A 17,895-nucleotide genomic window follows, 5' to 3' on the forward strand; every position below is an offset into this window, starting at 1 on the left:
CCCACTCCCCCTAAGACAGACCTGCCTCCTCTACTCAACTATGTGCTCTTTTGTGCTTCCATAAAGAACCTGATAGATGGGCTATCTTATCCTGGGTACAAATGTCTAAAGAGAAGCTAATCACAACAGTGGAGGAAGGGTTTGCTCTCAACCTGGATGAAGGGGATTGTGCACTTACTAAGAGTGCACGTCCAGCCTGGGATGAACAGGTGAAGCTTTCTCAGGGAAGCCTTCCTAGGGCTCCTGTGATTAAGCCAACGGTTTTTACCTGTGGACCAGGCCCCATCAAGGTGACCTTAACATTCGGAAATCCTTGGATCTCTGAGTTTTCCACCTCCGATCTCCTACAGCCTTCACCATCGTGGGTATAGTGTCCAGGATGTGCTGAATCCCGAGAATGGGAGAGGTCATGCCTGGTTGGACCCCCAAGCCCACTCTCCCCTATTATCAGCCCCAGCTGAACCATTCTGAGTCTCCATGGGTGCAGGACCCTGCCATGGGTATAGCTAATAAGACCAAAGTTACAAGTCCAGGGAAGAGGAATGGAGCCGGAGACCCAGGGCTCTGGGCTGTGGACAGGGTGATTCCAGACCCTCAGATGCACAACAGGAACTGTCGTAAGGATCCCTACCCTAATCATGGGCACATGCTGGGGGGCTGACATAGTCACAGCCCTGTCCCTTACCCTACTGGCTTTCTGGAGGCAGGGGATTTTCTAGGTCAATGCTGGGGAGCTTGAGGAGACTGGAGAATGATCCTTCTGCCCCTAACACCTTTACTCCCTCCTGTCCCTCAGATCTGGGGAGTGGTGGAAGGCTCGATCCCTGGCCACCCGAAAGGAGGGCTACATCCCAAGCAATTATGTCGCCCGCGTTGACTCTCTGGAGACAGAGGAGTAAGTATCCTATTTCCTACCTTCCAGAAAGAGTCAAGCAAAGTCAACCTTGTTTGCAACTCAGGACCTCTGCACACACTGTACCACTGCCTGGCACATACTCTTCCCAGGACTCTGGGTTTGACTGGCTCCTTCTCTTCCTTCAGGTTTCATCCTTCCAGTCAGGGAAGAGAGGCTAAAGTGGGTCCCCGCTGTGACTCTGTCTTGTGGAAACCTGTTTTATTCCCTTCTGAACATGTTTTACTAGCAAAACGACCTTGTTTCTTTGGTTGGTTACACGTACATTCTCTGCCTGCCCTGCAAGGAAGAGAGCTGGTGACAGCGGGGACTTTGTCTGCTGCTGCATCCTCGGCACAGGCTGGCATGCAGTCAGTGGTCAATAAATATTGTTGAATGAAGCATATGGTCTTGCCAAGAAGGGTCTCTGGAGAGGTGAGACAGCTCACACCTGGCTAGTCATCCCTCATTTGTTGTTTTGTTTTGTTTTGAGACAGGGTCTCACTCTGTTGCCCAGGCTGGAATGCAGTAGCACCATCACAGCTCACGGCAACCTCAGCCTCCCCAGGCTCAGGTGATCCTCCCACCTCAGCCTCCCCAGTAGCTGGGACTACAAGTGTGCATCACCATGCCCAGCTAATTTTTTAGTCTCCCTATGTTGCCCAGGCTGGTCTCAAACTCCCTGGCTCAAGTGATCCTCTCGCCTCAGCCTCCCAAAGTGCTGGAATCATAGGCCTGAACCACTGCACCTGGACCATCCCTCATTTGATTCATTCGAAAAACACATGCCCATGACTCTTCAAGCCCTGTGCCAGGCTAAGGGCTGTGGAAACAAATAAGATATCTCCCTACCCTCAAGGAGCTCCCCGTAACCCATCGTTCTTGGCTGTGGGTTCTTCTCGTGTCTAGTTTGACTCTAAAAATATACTTCAATCATCCATCCATCCACCCATCCATCCATCCATTCATCCATCCATCCATCCATCATCCAACAGATACCTGTTGATTCCCTATTCCAGGGATACAAGATGACTCAGATGGGGCTCCCCGCTGGAGATGTTCTCTGTATGGTGGATGAGGTTGATGATTAAAAAGATGACTATACTGAGGGGTGGCAGTACATCCCATTAAAAACCAGCCAATCAAAAGTTGACAAATGACAGTTCCCATTATTTTGTCTCTTCTGCCTCCTCTTTCTAGCTAGATGGTACTATGGGTTTGGGATGCTTGCCTGTTAAAAATGAAAACGTCTGGGCTTTTCCCACTCTAAAGCCACTCCCTTCTGGTTGGGCATGGTGGCTCACACCTGTAATCCCAGCACTTCGGGAGGCCAAGGCACACAGATCACCTGAGGTCAGGAGTTTGAGACCAGCCTGACCAACATGGTGTAACCCCATCTCTACTAAAAATACAAAAAAAGTAGCTGGGTGTGGTGGTGCACACCTGTAGTCCCAGCTACTCAGGAGGCTGAGGCAGGAGAAGCACTTGAACCCAGGAGGCAGAGGTTGCAGTGAGCCGAAATATCACACCACTGCACTCCAGCCTGGGGGACAAGAGCGATATTCTGTCAAAAGAAAAAATAATAATAATAATGCCATCCCTTCTTAGTGATCATGGAACTGGGGGCTCTGAGCTTCTTCTCTCTCCTTCTTCCAGGCTTTGCCCTGGGTCATCCCATTCTGTTTCTCCAGTCCAGGGTCTGAACACTTACAGAATGCCTGGGTCACCTCATGTGGTCCTTGCAGCAACCTTGGAGGAGGCATGGCTGGTATTATTTCTCAAAGGCAACATAATTGCTAAGTGGAAAATGCAGAGTGTAGACAACATGAATGGGGGGTTATCATTTGCAAACAAAGGCAAAATAACCTAGGTGGTGGGGTTCTCAGACACGAGCAGCATCAGCATCGCCCGGATTGCTGGCTAACAAGTGCTTTCCGGGGCCCCACTGTCAGATTCCGAATGTGCATTTCTAACAGGTTCTTGGGTGAGGTAGCTGCTGCTGCTGCTGCTCCCGGGACCCAGCTTGGGAACCACTGATCTAAATACACATATCTGGCCAGGCGCGGAGGCTCACACCTGTAATCCCAGCACTTTGGGAGGCCGAGGCAGGCAGATCACTTGAGGTCAGGAGTTCGAGAACAGCCTGGCCAACATGGTGAAACCCTGCCTCCACTAAAAGTACAAAAATTAGCCAGGTGTGATGGCGGGCGCCTGTAATCCCAGCTACTCGGAGGCTGAGGCACGAGATTCGCTTGATCTGGGAGACAGAGGTTGTAGTGAGCCGAGATCATGCCAATGCACTCCAGCCTGGACAACACAGCGAGATTCTATCTCAAAAAACAATAATAAAAATTAAAAATGAATACACATATCTGTCTTCAGGGCACTCAGGGGTCCTTGTGTCTGAATCAAGAAACTGCTAACAGAGGTTGCCTCTGGGGAGCACAACTGGGACCTTCGGAATCAGGGCGGGATGGAATCTTAGTTTCTCTCATTCCCCCTTGAAATAGGCAATACTTTCAAATGTTTCAAAATGCAAATGTGGGGAAGCATGTGGAAGAGAGAGTGAAAAGTCTTCTTCCCACCCTGTCCCCAACCCCTCCCCAGAAGCAACCAGTTTCTCGTGAGTCCTCCCAGATGCTTCTTCCTTATATAAGAACAGACATCTCTTCCCACTTGTCTCACACAAGTGGTAGATACCACACACACTGTTCCATACCTCTCGTTCAGACCTTCCATGCAGCACCTCGTTCCTTTTTTTTTAGAAGGAGTTTCACTGCGTCGCGCAGGCTGGAGTGCAATGGTGCGATCTCGGCTCACTGCAACCTCCGCCTACCGGGTTCAAGTGATTCTCCTGCCTCAGCCTCCCAAGTAGCTGGGATTACAGGCATGCACCACCATGCCTGGCTAATTTTGTATTTTTAATAAAGACAGGGTTTCTCCATGTTGGTCAGGCTGGTCTCGAACTCCAGACCTCAGGGGACCTGCCTGCCTCGGCCTACCAAAGTGCTGGGATTATAGGTGTGAGTCAGTGCTCCCGGACACCTCCTTCCTTTTTATACCACAGGGGGTCTGTCCCGTAGATGTCCTACCGTCCATTTAACCTCTGCCCCATACAGTGGTCTCTTAAGTTGTTTCCAGGCATGTACTGCAGCGAATCTCCTGGTGTATATGTCATTTCTCCCTTGTGCAAGATACATGGGATAACTTCCTAGGAGCAGAATTGTCAGGGAGACAGTTCTTACTTTTACATTGTTGAATATTTTACCATGGCACAAGTCACTTTACAACATGAAAGCAAAGAAGGTAGATGGGCAACATAGCATGGTGATTAAGATCTCGGGTTCTGGAGTTAGACTGCCTAGCCTCAAAACCTGCCTCTACAACTTCCCAGCTGTGTGACTCTAGGCAAATTACTTGCCCTCTCTGTTCCTCAATTTCATCATCCATAAAATGGGGCCGGGAGCAGTGGCTCACACGTGTAATCCCATCACTTTGGGAGGCCGAGGTGGGTGGATCACCTGAGGTCAGGAGTTCGAGACCAGCCTGGCCAACATGGTGAAACCCCGTCTCTACTAAAATTACAAAAAGTAGCTGGGTGTAGTGGTGCATGCCTGTAATCCCAGCTACTTGGGAGGCTGAGACAAAAGAATCGCTTGAACCCAAGAAGCAGAGGTTGCAGTGAGCCGAGATCATGCCACCGCACTCCAGCCTGGGTGACAGAGCAAGATTCGGTCTCAAAAAAAAAGGAATGATACAGGTGACAACTCCATAGAGCTGTTGGGTAGACAGCAAGATAGATGTTAACTTTCTCCCCAATTGATAACAGAGGAACCAAAGGCCCAAAGAGGAAGGGAACTTGCTCAAAGTCAGACTGCAGGTTTGTGTCAGGGCCAAGGTGGGCTGAGGTCAGTCAGGTCTGCGGCTTTTTTCCAACTGCTCCTCACCCTAGTGAAGGTGAGAATGGATTCAGCTGCTGCTGCTTGAACTTTTCCACTCAAATATCTCCAATACTCAGGAAGAATGAAGAAAAGATCCCAGGATATGATCCTAAGTATAAAATTCTTTCCAATCTCACGTTGTAGCTTAGAAGTTCATGCCAACTTTACATTCAACTCTGTATATGCAGAGGAGCATTGGTTGCAAAGCTAACAAAACTCAGGCCCTTCACAGGTTTCCAAGGTCCCAAGAAGGATCTTGTATGCTTGTGAAATCTGCAAAAGTAAGACTTTGACCACAGTTGGTTAAGACTGCTGTCTGTTTCCACTCTGTCTTCCTGTCCCTCACAGCATGCGGCACTGGAATGACCCGTCAGCTTTTTGCACTTGGAATGCTGTATTATTTTTCTTAAAGGAAGCTCCCCTGCTCCAAATTGCATAGGCTTCAGTCTCAGCACACAGGATTCACCTTGGTAAAATGTCTATTTGGATATCAAAAGAATGGCTCCTTTCCCCTTTCTGCCCCAAAAAATCCTTGAGTAAAACTGATGCTGCAGGAAGCCAGACCCTCTGTATCCTGACATCCCCCTGGGACTTGCATGGCCACAGGCACCCTGTGTAGGCAGGACAGGACTGCACGACCCCAGGTTCACATTTGTCCCCTCCCTTTTCCATCAGGTGGTTCTTCAAGGGCATCAGCCGGAAGGACGCAGAGCGCCAACTCCTGGCTCCCGGCAACATGCTGGGCTCCTTCATGATCCGGGATAGCGAGACCACTAAAGGTGACACCAGCCCTCCCCACACTGTCCTCCCTGCAGAGGTGCCCCAGGTGGGACTGGCCACCACCCTTCCCTTGGAAAATGCCTTAGCAAACGCTGAAAAACCCAACCAGGTGCTGTGGCTGCCAGGTTTCTCCTGCTCTTGACCACCTGAGCCAGGGACGGTTGAGGCTCTGTGCCTGGCTTGGCCCTTCTAATTCCCCACAGCTGCCGGTTTAGGTCAGTGGCACTAGTGCCATGTGGCTTAGGCCCTGAAAACAAAGAAACATCCAGCTGAAGCTTGCTCTTCACTAACTTGGTTTTTCATTTGTTTTGGTTTTTGTTTTGTTTTGTTTTTTGAGACAGAGTCTCGCTCTGTTGCCAGGCCGGAGTGCAGTGACGGGATCTCGGCTCACTGCAACCTCCGCCTCCCGGGTTTGAGCGATTCTCCTGCCTCAGCCTCCCAAGTAGCTGGGATTACAAGCACTTGCCACCACGCCCAGTTAATTTTTGTATTTTTAGTAGAGACAGGGTTTCACCATGTTGGCCAGGATAGTCTTGATCTCCTGACCTTGTGATCCACCCCCTCACCCTCCCAAAGTGCTGGGATTACAGGTGTGAGCCACTGAGCCCAGCCTGTTTTGTTCTGTTTGAGACAGAGTCTCACTCAGTTGCCCAGGCTGGGATGCAGTGGCACAATCTCACCTCACTGCAACTTCTGCCTCCTGGGCTCAAATGATCTCCCATCTCAGTCTCCCGAGTAGCTGGGACTTCAGGTAGGTGCCACCACACTGGCTAATCTTTTCTTTCTGTCTTTCTATCTGTCTGTCTGTCTTTCTTTTTAGTAGGGATGGGGTTTTGCCATGTTGCCTAGGCTGGTCTCGAGCTTCTGGACTCAAGCAATCTGCCTACCTCAGCCTTCCAAAGTGTCAGGATTACAAAGTATCAGGATTGTTTTTTGTTTTGTTTTTTCTTTAAATACCCATAAGAGACCAAGTAGGGGAGGCCAAGGCAGGAGGATTACTTAAGCCCAAAAGTTTGAGACCAGCCTGGGCAACATAATGAGACTCCATCTCTACGAAAAATTTGAAAAATTAGCCAAGCGTGGTGGCGCACATCTGTACTCCCCAGTACTTGCAAGGGTGAGGTCAGATGATCTCTCGAGTCCAGGAGTTCAAGGCTGCAGTGAGCCATAATGGAGCCGCTGGACTCCAGCCTGGGCAGCACAGCAAGACCCCATCTCTAAAAAAATAAAATAAAATACCTATTACAGTATATCTTATCCACAAGCCTCTTTCCTCCTTTCCTTCCTCTGTAAGGAAATGAGGTAGGATGAGGTCACCAGAAGAGAATCAAGCCAGCCTTCTCTGGGACTCTGCTGAAAATGCTCCTTGGAAGCTTTTGGAAGTTTTAATGTCAGGTGACCAGCTTCCTGGAATTTCTGTGCTGCAAGGGTGGATTCATGCTGGTTGGGTGCATGGATGGCAAGAACAGGCCTGGAAAACATCACGTAGCTCAAACTGGCATCGATTGAGGCTCATTGCCTCAAAGCAATGAACATCAGTAGGATTCTTGTGATTTCAGATTTCATGCTCTAAGTCCACCTTTACTATTTAGGTTCACAACTGCTTGACTCAAAGAAGCCAAGTACATTGTATAAAATGTGACCTCACAGTACCCTGAAGCAAACAGATTTGGGGACACTGATTAAAGGCGTGTTCCTCGTGTGGCCTTCTACTTGACCCTCAGCTATCTGAACTGGCGACGCTTTCATGTGGCTAGGATAATGCTACCCACAGTCAGTGTGGCAGCTCAGTAAATGCTAGGGCTTTGCCTTCTCCCACCCAGCAAGCCCTGTTCAAGCTCCCAGGGGGAAAAAAAAAGGAGACAAAAAGACAAAGCTGTGCACAGCCCAGCGCTTCTCCTCTCTAGCTGTGCCCAGGACAGCTTTTGGCTTGGGCTGGTCCATTCTGCAGACAAGGGCAGAGAAATCAAAGAAACCATCACAGATCTGTGGGGCAGGAAAATGAGCCTGGTCCAGCTTTCACAGCCCTCTGAGATGGGACATGGTGGGAAGTGTAGCCTATTTAATAACAGTTGCAGCATGAGGCCCCTGAATCCCACCCTGCTGCTTCCTGGATCCTGCCACGCCCCATCCAGCGGCAACCAAGCCAGTCTCACCCACAACTGGGACAGAGTGGCTAAGAGCAGCTCTGGAGCCAGCTGCCTGGATTTGAATCCCAGCTGTGCCACTTACTAGCTGTGTGACTGTGGGTGAGTTACTTCACCTCTCTGGGCTTCAGTTTCCTCATCTATAAATGAGGATGACGATATTATAAAACCCCTACCCCAGGAAGTTATTCATTCATTAAATAAATAATATAATTTATGTAGTTATAATTCATTATAATGAATATTATTCTTATTCATTGTTCATTTACACAGAGTGCTTTGAACTTGCCTGGCATGTATGGTAAACTATTATTCATTCAACAGTATAAACTGGCCAGGTGAGGTGGCTCAAGCCTGTAATCCCAGCACTTTTGGAGGCTGTGGCAGGTGGATCACCTGAGCTCAGGAGCTGGCGACCAGCCTGGCCAACATGGCGAAACCCCATCTCTACTAAAAATACAAAAATTAGCTGGGCATGGTGGCACATGCTTGTAATCCTAGCTACTCAGGAGGCTGAGGTAGGAGAATCACTTGAACCTGGGAGGCAGAGGTTGCAGTGAGCCAAGATTGCACCACTGCACTCCAGCCCAGGTGACAGAGTGAGACTCCAACACACACACACACACACAAAAAAAAGTTTAAACTTCCCCAAATCCTATGACATTGTGCTATTATCATGGTAGAGAAAACTGAGACATAAGGACTAATAACTTGCCCAAGGGCACTCAGCTGACAAACGGCAAAACGGTGGCCATGATCTGAAAGACTTATGTGTTTCTGCTCTATGTGATAATATAGGGTGGTGCAAAAGTAATTTCAGTTTTTTCCACTACTTTCGATGGCAAAAACTGCAATTACTTTTGCACTAGCCTAATATGTATGTTAGGTTCCCACTGCTGCTGTAACAAATTAATACAAACTAACTGGCTTAAAACAACATCCGTCTATTCTCTAACAGTTCTGGGGATCAGTGGTCTGACCTCACTGGGCTCAAAATGTCAGCAGGGCTGGTTCCTTCTGGGGTCTTCAGGGGAGAACTCATTTTCTTGCCTTTTTTAGCTTCCAGAGACTACAGCATTCCTTGGCTCATGGCCCCTTCCTGACATCTGTCCAAGCTCTTGTTTCCATCTTCACCTCTTCCACTTTGACCTTCCTACCTCCCTCTAACAAGGACCCAAGTGATTACACTGGGGCTACCTGGATCATCTGGAATAATCCCTCCATCTCCATATCCTTAACTTAATCACATATCTAAAGTCCCTTTTACCATGTAAGGTAACATATTCCCAGGTTCCAGGGTTTAGGGCATGAGCGTCTTGAGGGACCATTATTGAGCCTACCACAGCGTGTTCATATTTCAATAACTGAACTGGATTTCTGGATTTTTTCCAGAAAAGTCATAGCCTGAGTTCTTATGAAAAAGTAAAAAGTACAGTATGGTTTCTTGGTTTTTTGTAGGGTAGATGATAGAAAGATGGATCAATAGATCAGAAATAATGAAGATGATGATGATGATAGCCAACATTTGCAGAGTGTTCAGTTTCCAAGTCGTTTACAGGGGTTACTTCTTTTAGCCATCAGGCAATAGGATCAGGTAGGGAGGCATGAAAACTATTCCCATTTTACAGATGAGGAAAATGAGGCATAGAGAGGTGACATAGTCACGTGGCCAAGGTCTCACGGGGGGGTGTGGTAGAGCCTGGATGAGAGCCCAGGATGCCTGACTCCCACAGCCCACTCAGACCCTCGTGCACTTCTGCTGAGGTGCGAGCGGTAGCCTTATGGGGTGTGAGAGTGCTAATGCAAGGTGGCAGGCCTCCAAGATGCCATTCTGAGGGGTTTCTCTTTGGTCAATTCAGGAAGCTACTCTTTGTCCGTGCGAGACTACGACCCTCGGCAGGGAGATACTGTGAAACATTACAAAATCCGGACCCTGGACAACGGGGGCTTCTACATATCCCCCCGAAGCACCTTCAGCACCCTGCAGGAGCTGGTGGACCACTACAAGAGTGAGTCCCACCCCGGGGGTGGGGGGCGGCGGCATCCCCACCGCGATGGTCCTGGAGACTCCTAGTCATGGATGCACTGCAGCCCCTGAGACCTGCTGTGTTCTTCCTGGCCATCCCCAGACAGATGCTTTGGGTGCTTCTGAAGGCTTAGGACTGTTGAGCAGGAGGGTGGGGTGACCAGGATGTAGAGGTGGCACCCCGTCACACTCTGCTTGCTTGGGAATGTCTCTGATGGTGGCCACCAGGTGGAACACTGGACAGATCCAGTGGGCCAGGCAGGGTGGCCTCCGAGGAGCAACCTCTGGCTGGCTGGCTCGGTGCTTGTTGCTCTCAATTGACAAGGGACTCTGTTCCAGAGGGGAGCGATGGGCTCTGCCAGAAACTGTCGGTGCCCTGCGTGTCTTCCAAGCCCCAGAAGCCTTGGGAGAAAGATGCCTGGGAGATCCCTCGGGAATCCCTCAAGCTGGAGAAGAAGCTTGGAGCTGGGCAGTTTGGGGAAGTCTGGATGGGTAAGGACCCAGGGCCAGAGCCCACAGGGCCAGAGGGTGGAGGGGAGAGGGAGGTCACTTGCTTCTAGGAACACCTTATGGCAAAGTGGGAATGCAGCAGAAGTGGAGATTTAAATAATAGCCATAAAGAAGCAGTTCTCTGATAGCAAACCAAATTGTCTTGCTGTGCAAACACTGATTTGCCTTTGAGACCAGTCCTGTAGGGATCAGAAACTTCCTTCTGGGAAGCAGGTGTCACGGATGAGGAATCCCTCCCTCATACGGAGTGGGGACTGCCTAATAGGTTAGGAATGAGATAACCAGAGACCTTTTCAGATGATGAAAATTAAGAATGGGGAAATGCAGCTTGCAGATTTCCAGGCAACTGATGAACAGGTTATTCTGAGCACCTACTGTGTGCCCAGCACTGTTAGGGTCTTGTGGGAAAATCAGAAAAGCACATCTTACAACTGCTGATTTTCCCCAAGGACTTAAAAACAACATTGCCTGCTTTGCAGGGGTGTGGGGTAGATGCAGTGCCCAGCCCAGTGTGGGGACCCTGCTGTGTTAATACTCCACTATGTTCCAGATGGGAGCGAAGACAATTTACAGGGATGCAAACAACTCAGCCAGATAAAATAAGTTTAAAATCCATGTATTTTGGCTATATTTATTGAGATTCTGCTACATGCAAGGCCGGGCACGGTGGCTCACACCTGTAATCCCAGCACTTTGGGAGGCCGAGGTGAGTGGATCACTTGAGGTCAGCAGTTCGAGACAAACCTGGACAATATAGTGAAATCCCATCTCTACTAAAAATACAAAAATTAGCCAGGCGTGGTGATGGGAGCCTGTAATCCCAGCTACTCAGGAGGCTAAGGCAGGAGAATCGTTTGAACCCCGGAGGTGGAGGTTTCAGGGAACCAAGATCACATCACTGCACTCCAGCCTGGGACACAGAGTGAGACTCTGTCTAAAAAATAATAATAAAATTAAAAAGAATTTGACAAAAAAGAAAATATGGAAAGGAAGGTAAGACAGATCTGAGTGGTGAGATTGGAAAGCCAAAAATATCATATAAGGCCCTAGACTCCTACTACAGGAAGCCCACGGTTCTAGATTGGAGCTTCCTGGAAGCCAAGGCAAAATGGAAATCCAAGCAAGTATAAAACTGACAAGAACCACCAAATGAAGCAGGGTGGGGTGAGGTGAGGGAACAGCATGTGCCAAATCCCTGTGGTGGGAGGGGAGTTGGGTGCTTGAGGGACTGAGTGACCTGCAGGGTGACTGGCACGTAAAAGGGAAGGGGAGTTTAGTGGCTGATGAGGCTAGAGAGGAGGACGAGGCTGGGCCATGCAGGGCCTGGGAGTCATAGTAAGTCTGGCATTTATTTAAGAAAATGTTAAGATTAAAGTGGGCAGTGTGTGTATGTGACATAACCTGAGCGGTATTTTAAAGCTATTTTTAAATCCTTGCAACAGCACTTCAAAGGCAAGGCTTACCATTTCCACTTTACAGATGAGGAAGCTGAGGAAGCACATCTCACACCTGCTCAGAGAGGTTAAGCGACTTGCCCTAGTGTGCGCAGCTGGGAAGTGGTGAACCCGCCTTTCAGCCCACATTTGTCTGAGGCCTAAGCCCATGACTTCGCTTCCCTCTCTGAGAGTTGAGATGAGCAGGAAAGGCTTTCTGGAGGAGGCAGGTCTGCAGCGGGGCCTTCTAGGGAGGTAAGGGAGACCAGTGGGCTCTGATCACCTTCCCTGCTCTCTATCCCCCTCCAGCCACCTACAACAAGCACACCAAGGTGGCGGTGAAGACAATGAAGCCAGGGAGCATGTCGGTGGAGGCCTTCCTGGCAGAGGCCAACCTGATGAAAACTCTACAGCATGACAAGCTAGTCAAACTTCATGCAGTGGTCACCAAGGAGCCCATCTACATCATCACGGAGTTCATGGCCAAAGGTGCTGCATGCTGGGGCTGGGGGTGCAGGCTGTGGCCTATACTGGTCAATTGCGGGCTCAAGGGTAGCTTGGACATGGTTCTTGCCCTTGAGATGGCCCCAATCTGGCCAGGAGCTCTTCCAACAAGTACTCATTGAGAATCTAATATGCAACAATTCAGCCCTTCTGGTTAGTGCGGTGAGATCATGTTAAGGGGTCACTGGGGAAGGGAGAACAAGGGGCTACCAGGAGAAGGGAATGGGGCCAGAATACTCCTGGGCGATGGGAGAAGGGGCTTATGGTTCACAGTGAGCCTTAGGGGCCAGGGTGTGGTGGGGGTGGTGGGGGTGCCACTCTCCTGCATCAGCCGCCTTCCCTGTACTTGCCAATGCCCTGGGAGAGGGAGCTGGCAAAGCAGCAGTTCTGCTCCCACCCCCACCCTGCCACAGCTCAGGATTTCTCAGGGAATTTTTTAGGCCACTGTTTCACAACCATTTTCAACCCCTGACATTTTTTGTTTGTTTGTTTTTTAGGGACAGGTCTTGCTCTGTTACTCAAGCAGTGGTGCAATCATAACTCCCGGGCTCAAGTGATCCTCCCACCCCAGCCCCCCGAGTGGCTGGGACCACAGGCCCATGCCACCACACTCAGCTAACTTTATTTATTTATTTACTTATTTATTTTTAGAGACACGGTTGCCCTCTGCCTGCCCAGGCCAGAGTGCAGTGGCATGATCATAGTTCACTGTACCCTCAAACTCTGAGACTCCAGGATCCTCCCGACTTAGTCTCCCCGGTAGCTGGGACTATAGGCATGCCCTACCACATCCAGCTCATCCCAAAAAAAATTTTTTTTTTTTTTTTTTGAGACGGAGTCTCACTCTGTTCCCCAGGCTGGAGTGCAGTGGTGCGATCTCGGCTCAATGCAAGCTCCACCTCCCGGGTTCACGCCATTCTCCTGCCTCAGCCTCCCAAGTAGCTGGACTACAGGCGCCTGCCACCATGCTTGGCCAATTTTTTTGTATTTTTAGTGGAGACGGTGTTTCCCCGTGTTAGGATGGTCTCGATCTCCTGACCTCGTGATCTGCCTGCCTCAGCCTCCCACAGTGCTGGGATTACAGGCATGAGCCACCATGCCCAGTTTCTAAAATTTTTTTCTAGAGACAGGGTCTCGCCATCTTGCCCCAGCTCGTCTCAAACTCCTGGGCTCAAGTGATCCTCCCAAAGCTCTGGGATTACAGGCATGAACCACTGAGCCTGGCCTAACATATATATTTGTAAATTTCTTCTAGAGATGGGGTCTTTCTATGTTGCCCAGGGTGGTCTCAAAGTCTTGGCCTCAGGTGATCCTCTCGCCTCAGCCTCCTAAAGTGCTGGAATTACAGGTGTGAGCCTCATGCCTAGCCACTCTGCCCAGTTTTTGATAAACAGAATCATCTCACACAATCCCATTTAGGGCGATTTGAAACCTCAAGCCTTTTTCATTTTAACTGTGCAATTATGCCAGTCCTGTGAAGGCATGATCCCGGCCATCCAGGCTCAGGGGCTGTCTCAGTCCCAGAATTCATCTAGCAATCAAAAAGTCACTTCACAAAAATTCAAATTCTCTTTCTCAAACACTAGGAATTGCAAACAAATATTTGTATTTAAATCTACTACTGCGAAAAATCTTCACCACACACTAAAGTATTAGATTGGTGCAAAAGTAATTGTGGTTTTTGCCATTAAATAGTAAAAGTAGTAAATGTCCCTCCCTTCTCCCCCATATAGGAAGCCTGCTGGACTTTCTGAAAAGTGATGAGGGCAGCAAACAGCCTTTGCCAAAACTCATTGATTTCTCAGCCCAGGTGAGAGCCTAACGAGGAAATGGGGAAGGAAAACAGGAATTCAGTTTTTTTATTTGCCAAATATTTACTGACCACATACTATGATGACAGCAGTGATAATAATGGCTAAAATGTATTGAGAGCTCAGTATAAAACTACGCTTTTTGCATGTATTTTATTATACATGTATTCATTCATTTAATCATCCTATAAGTTTTATAGGCTGGGATTTTTGTTATCTATTTTGGCATAACAAACCACCCAAGTCCTAGTAGCTTGAAACAACAACAATTGTTATTTCTCATGATCCTGTGGGTTGCCTGGGGTTCAGCTGGGTGGTTCTTCTGCTTGTTGTGGTAAAGTGAGGTGCGGATGCATCCTGTTGGCACTTGCCCAGGCTAGAATGTTCAAGACATGGCTCAGCCTCCAGGGTGTCTCCACATGGCCCCTAACCACCCAATCACCCAGCCTGAGCTTCTTCACGGCGCAGCAGCTGGGTTCCAAAACGGAGCTGGACCAGGAGCCAAGCCTTCATGAGCAGGCTCTTGTTAAGCCTCTGCCTGCATCAGGCTTGCTAATGGCCCATTGGCCAAGTCACATAGCCATGCCCAGAATCAGTGTGGGAGGGGACTGACCAAGAACACAAATCCCAGGGACGCCCCCTCCACCGATATAACAGTCTGGCCACAGGTAGGTAATTATCAACCCATTTTTTTTTTTTTTTTTTTTTTTTTTTGAGACGGAGTCTCACGCTGTTGCCCAGGCTGGAGTGCAGTGGCGCGATCTCGGCTCACTGCAAGCTCCGCCTCCTGGGTTCACGCCATTCTCCTGCCTCAGCCTCCTGAGTAGCTAGGACTACAGGCGCCCGCCACCGCGCCCGGCTAATTTTTTGTATTTTTAGTAGAGACGGGGTTTCACTGTGGTCTCGATCTCCTGACCTTGTGATCCGCCCGCCTCGGCCTCCCAAAGTGCTGGGATTACAGGCTTGAGCCACCGCGCCCGGCCACAAACCCATTTTACAGAATAGGAAATTGAGGCATAGAGCAGAAGTAAAGTACAGATGCGGAAACTGAGCCCCAGTGTGGTCAAGTGGCTTGCATAAGTTACTGTGCTAATTATGGGGGATATAGCAGTGAACAAAATGAAAATGTTCCTGTCCTAATAGAGTTCACAGTCCAGAAGGGAAGATGGGTATTAAATAACCGAATTTCTTAGGGACCATGACCCAAGTGGTCCTGGCTGAGTCAAAACAGCACAGTAGCTAACAAAGTAAATGATGTTCGCAAATCGCAGAAACACTGCTGAAAACCTCATTTTCTTTCTCATGTTCCCCACGCCTCTTGCAGCTCCTCTCACCCCCAGCCTGAGCAGTTTTTTACTTCTGTCCTCTCTCATTCTCTCTCCGATGTATGGAAAAACAGAGTGTAAGGACTGGGTAATATTAGAGTGCATAGCTAGAGCATTTAGCCTGGTCCAGGAGCAATCAGAGAATGCTTCCTGGAGGAAGTGGCCTCTAGGCTGAGCCTGAAGGAAGAGTAGAAGTTCAATAAATGAAGAGAAAAGGGAAGGGTCTTCTAGACAAAAGAAACAGCCTGTGCAAAAGTAGGTGAAGGAGTTCAGCCTACTCAGCAGGAGCCCAGAGGGTGGCTGGAGTTGAGTGAGACCCTGCCTGGGCCTCAGCTGGGCCTGCTGGAGATGCCAAGGGCAAGGCTCATTTGAGTATGCAAATTCCAGGGGCCCATAGGACACCACAAAGTGTAACAAAAGACCCTATTTTCAGAGCCTGGAATGCCAGAGGCATATGGAAATGTGTTTTCACTCCAATGGGCCAGGTCCTCTGGGAGACAATAGACTGGTTTGTTGCTAAATTGTCATCTTCGAACTAGCAGAAACCCTGCTGGGCAGCAGTTACGGACTGGGCAAGAGCCACTCTCCCCATTTCACAGAGGGGAAAACAAACCAAGGGAGGAAAAGAGGTTCTGGGCCTTCATCTGTCCAGAAGCAGAGGTAGATTCAGAGCCCAGGGACAGAAAGGAGCCCACCTGGGGCCTTGGTCTTCACCTCCAGACTCAGAGAGGCAGCTTGGAGCAGCAGGTGGAAATGAGAGAACTGGACCACACATGTGGTGTTTTTGTGGTCACAGCTCTGTGGTCGAAATGTTACGCAGTAGCTGCATATATACAAACAGGTCAAAACAGAGCTGCTCTGACTGAAGCAGGGTGGGGGCTTATCTGTGGCCTTTCTTTTGTCTCCCCCACCCATACAACCTTGAGGCATCCATAGGATTCAGTTTGAAGAGCTCTGCAGGTCCTTCCAGCCCTGATGCTGTGACTCCCTTTGGAAGCAAAACCAAGTTTCAAGGCACCCTATTTGGGGGTCATGAAATCTCACCACCTTATCAACCTGCAGTGCTTACACCTGGGCCCAATAAACCTACTCGTTATTCATTCAGTCAGCAAATCCTTGAGAAGCAACACTATTAGCATCTGGGCTTAGGAGTCACATAGAGTTTTGTTTTGATCTCACCTCTGCCTGTGTAGCTTCGAGCAAGTTGCTTAACCTCTCTGAGTGCCACTTTCCCCCACTGGGAGCACTGGGAGCCACTCTTGAAATAAATACTTAACTATGTGCCAACCACTCTACTGAGCCTTTGACGTAGGCTTAGGGGATTCATCTTCACATGACCCCTTGGAACCAGGTGCTATTACAGAGAAGAAAAGTGAGGTACAGAGAGATGACACAACTTGCTAGACATCACAGAGCTGCAGCGCTCAAGCTGAGTTGGTCCAGCTCCAGAGCCATTAAGCGATTACCCTCTGCTGTCTCCTAAGTGGGGTGTCATCCCTGCCCCATTGAGCTCCTGTGAAAATCAGTAGCATATGGGCATCTGCCAGTGAGGATCAAACAGTGGTAACTACCGGCATTAGTTTAGTGCTTGCTCCAGAAGAAAAGCGAGGCAAAAAGGCTGGGCCGAGTAACATATAAGTGTGGACCCCAAGCAGCGCTTTTGGAGCTCCATCCGTGGCTCCGCAACTTGCAAGCTGTGTAAGCTGGGGCCACTTACCTATTTCTCTGGGCTTCAGTTTTCTTGTCTGTGGAAATGGGGCTGATAGCAAAAGTGCCTCCTCCAAAGCACATGGTAAATGTCACGTAAGTGTTTAAGTATCATCTTATAAATAAGCTATGATGCCTTCCATTAGCATAATAATTTTTGTTAACTGTTCATCTAAGGACCCATAAATTTCCCACACTCCGAGGGCCAAGATGCTGTCTCACTCCACCCTGGCAACCTCATCCCCATTTCATTCCCACATCTAACTATTTCAAACAAAATTAGAGTCTCTTCCAAGTTTTTACTGAAAAATCTGGGTCTCTGGGTCTCCCTTGGGCGTGACAGCTCAGGCCTGTAATCCCAGCACTTTGGGAAGCTGAAGCAGGAGGAGCCTTTGAGCCCACCCTGGGCAACGTAGTGGGACCTCGTCTCTCTCTAAAAAAAAAAAAAAAAAAAAAAGTTCTTTTTAAATTTAGTCTGGCATAGTGGCATGCACCTATAGTATCAGCTGCTTGGGAAGCTGAGGTGGGAAGACTGCTTGAGCCTAGGAGGCACAAGTTGCAGTAAGCCGTGATCCCACCACTGTACTCCGTGACAGAGAAAGGCCCTGTCTCAAAAGAAATAAAAAAAAGAAGAAAAAAGAAAAGCATGGGTCTCCATTCTAACTGCCTCGGGTGCCCCCTGCTGTCCACTCCTTGCAAGTGCGCCACCCACTTGCCTCAGACCTTGAGAAGCCCGCCGGTGGTGCTTTGATTGTTCTGTCTGGTCAGACGCCCTGGCTTCCAGAATAATTTCATCAGACTGCACCCAGCTGCAGTCCG

At 49.1% G+C, this 17,895-nt stretch overlaps 1 protein-coding gene across 1 annotated transcript in view; it reads left to right on the forward strand.

Annotated features, from left to right (window-relative positions):
* Positions 1-17,895, forward strand: part of HCK (HCK proto-oncogene, Src family tyrosine kinase) — a 50,046-nt gene that overhangs the window by 22,205 nt on the left and 9,946 nt on the right. The window contains 6 exon segments of the mRNA NM_001435700.1: positions 797-895; positions 5,509-5,612; positions 9,620-9,769; positions 10,126-10,278; positions 12,039-12,218; positions 13,967-14,043. Of these exon segments, the coding sequence (NP_001422629.1) occupies positions 797-895; positions 5,509-5,612; positions 9,620-9,769; positions 10,126-10,278; positions 12,039-12,218; positions 13,967-14,043 (763 nt within the window).

The sequence above is a fragment of the Macaca mulatta genome, chromosome 10, assembly GCF_049350105.2.
Source record: "Macaca mulatta isolate MMU2019108-1 chromosome 10, T2T-MMU8v2.0, whole genome shotgun sequence".
NCBI classification, from domain to species: domain Eukaryota; kingdom Metazoa; phylum Chordata; class Mammalia; order Primates; family Cercopithecidae; genus Macaca; species Macaca mulatta.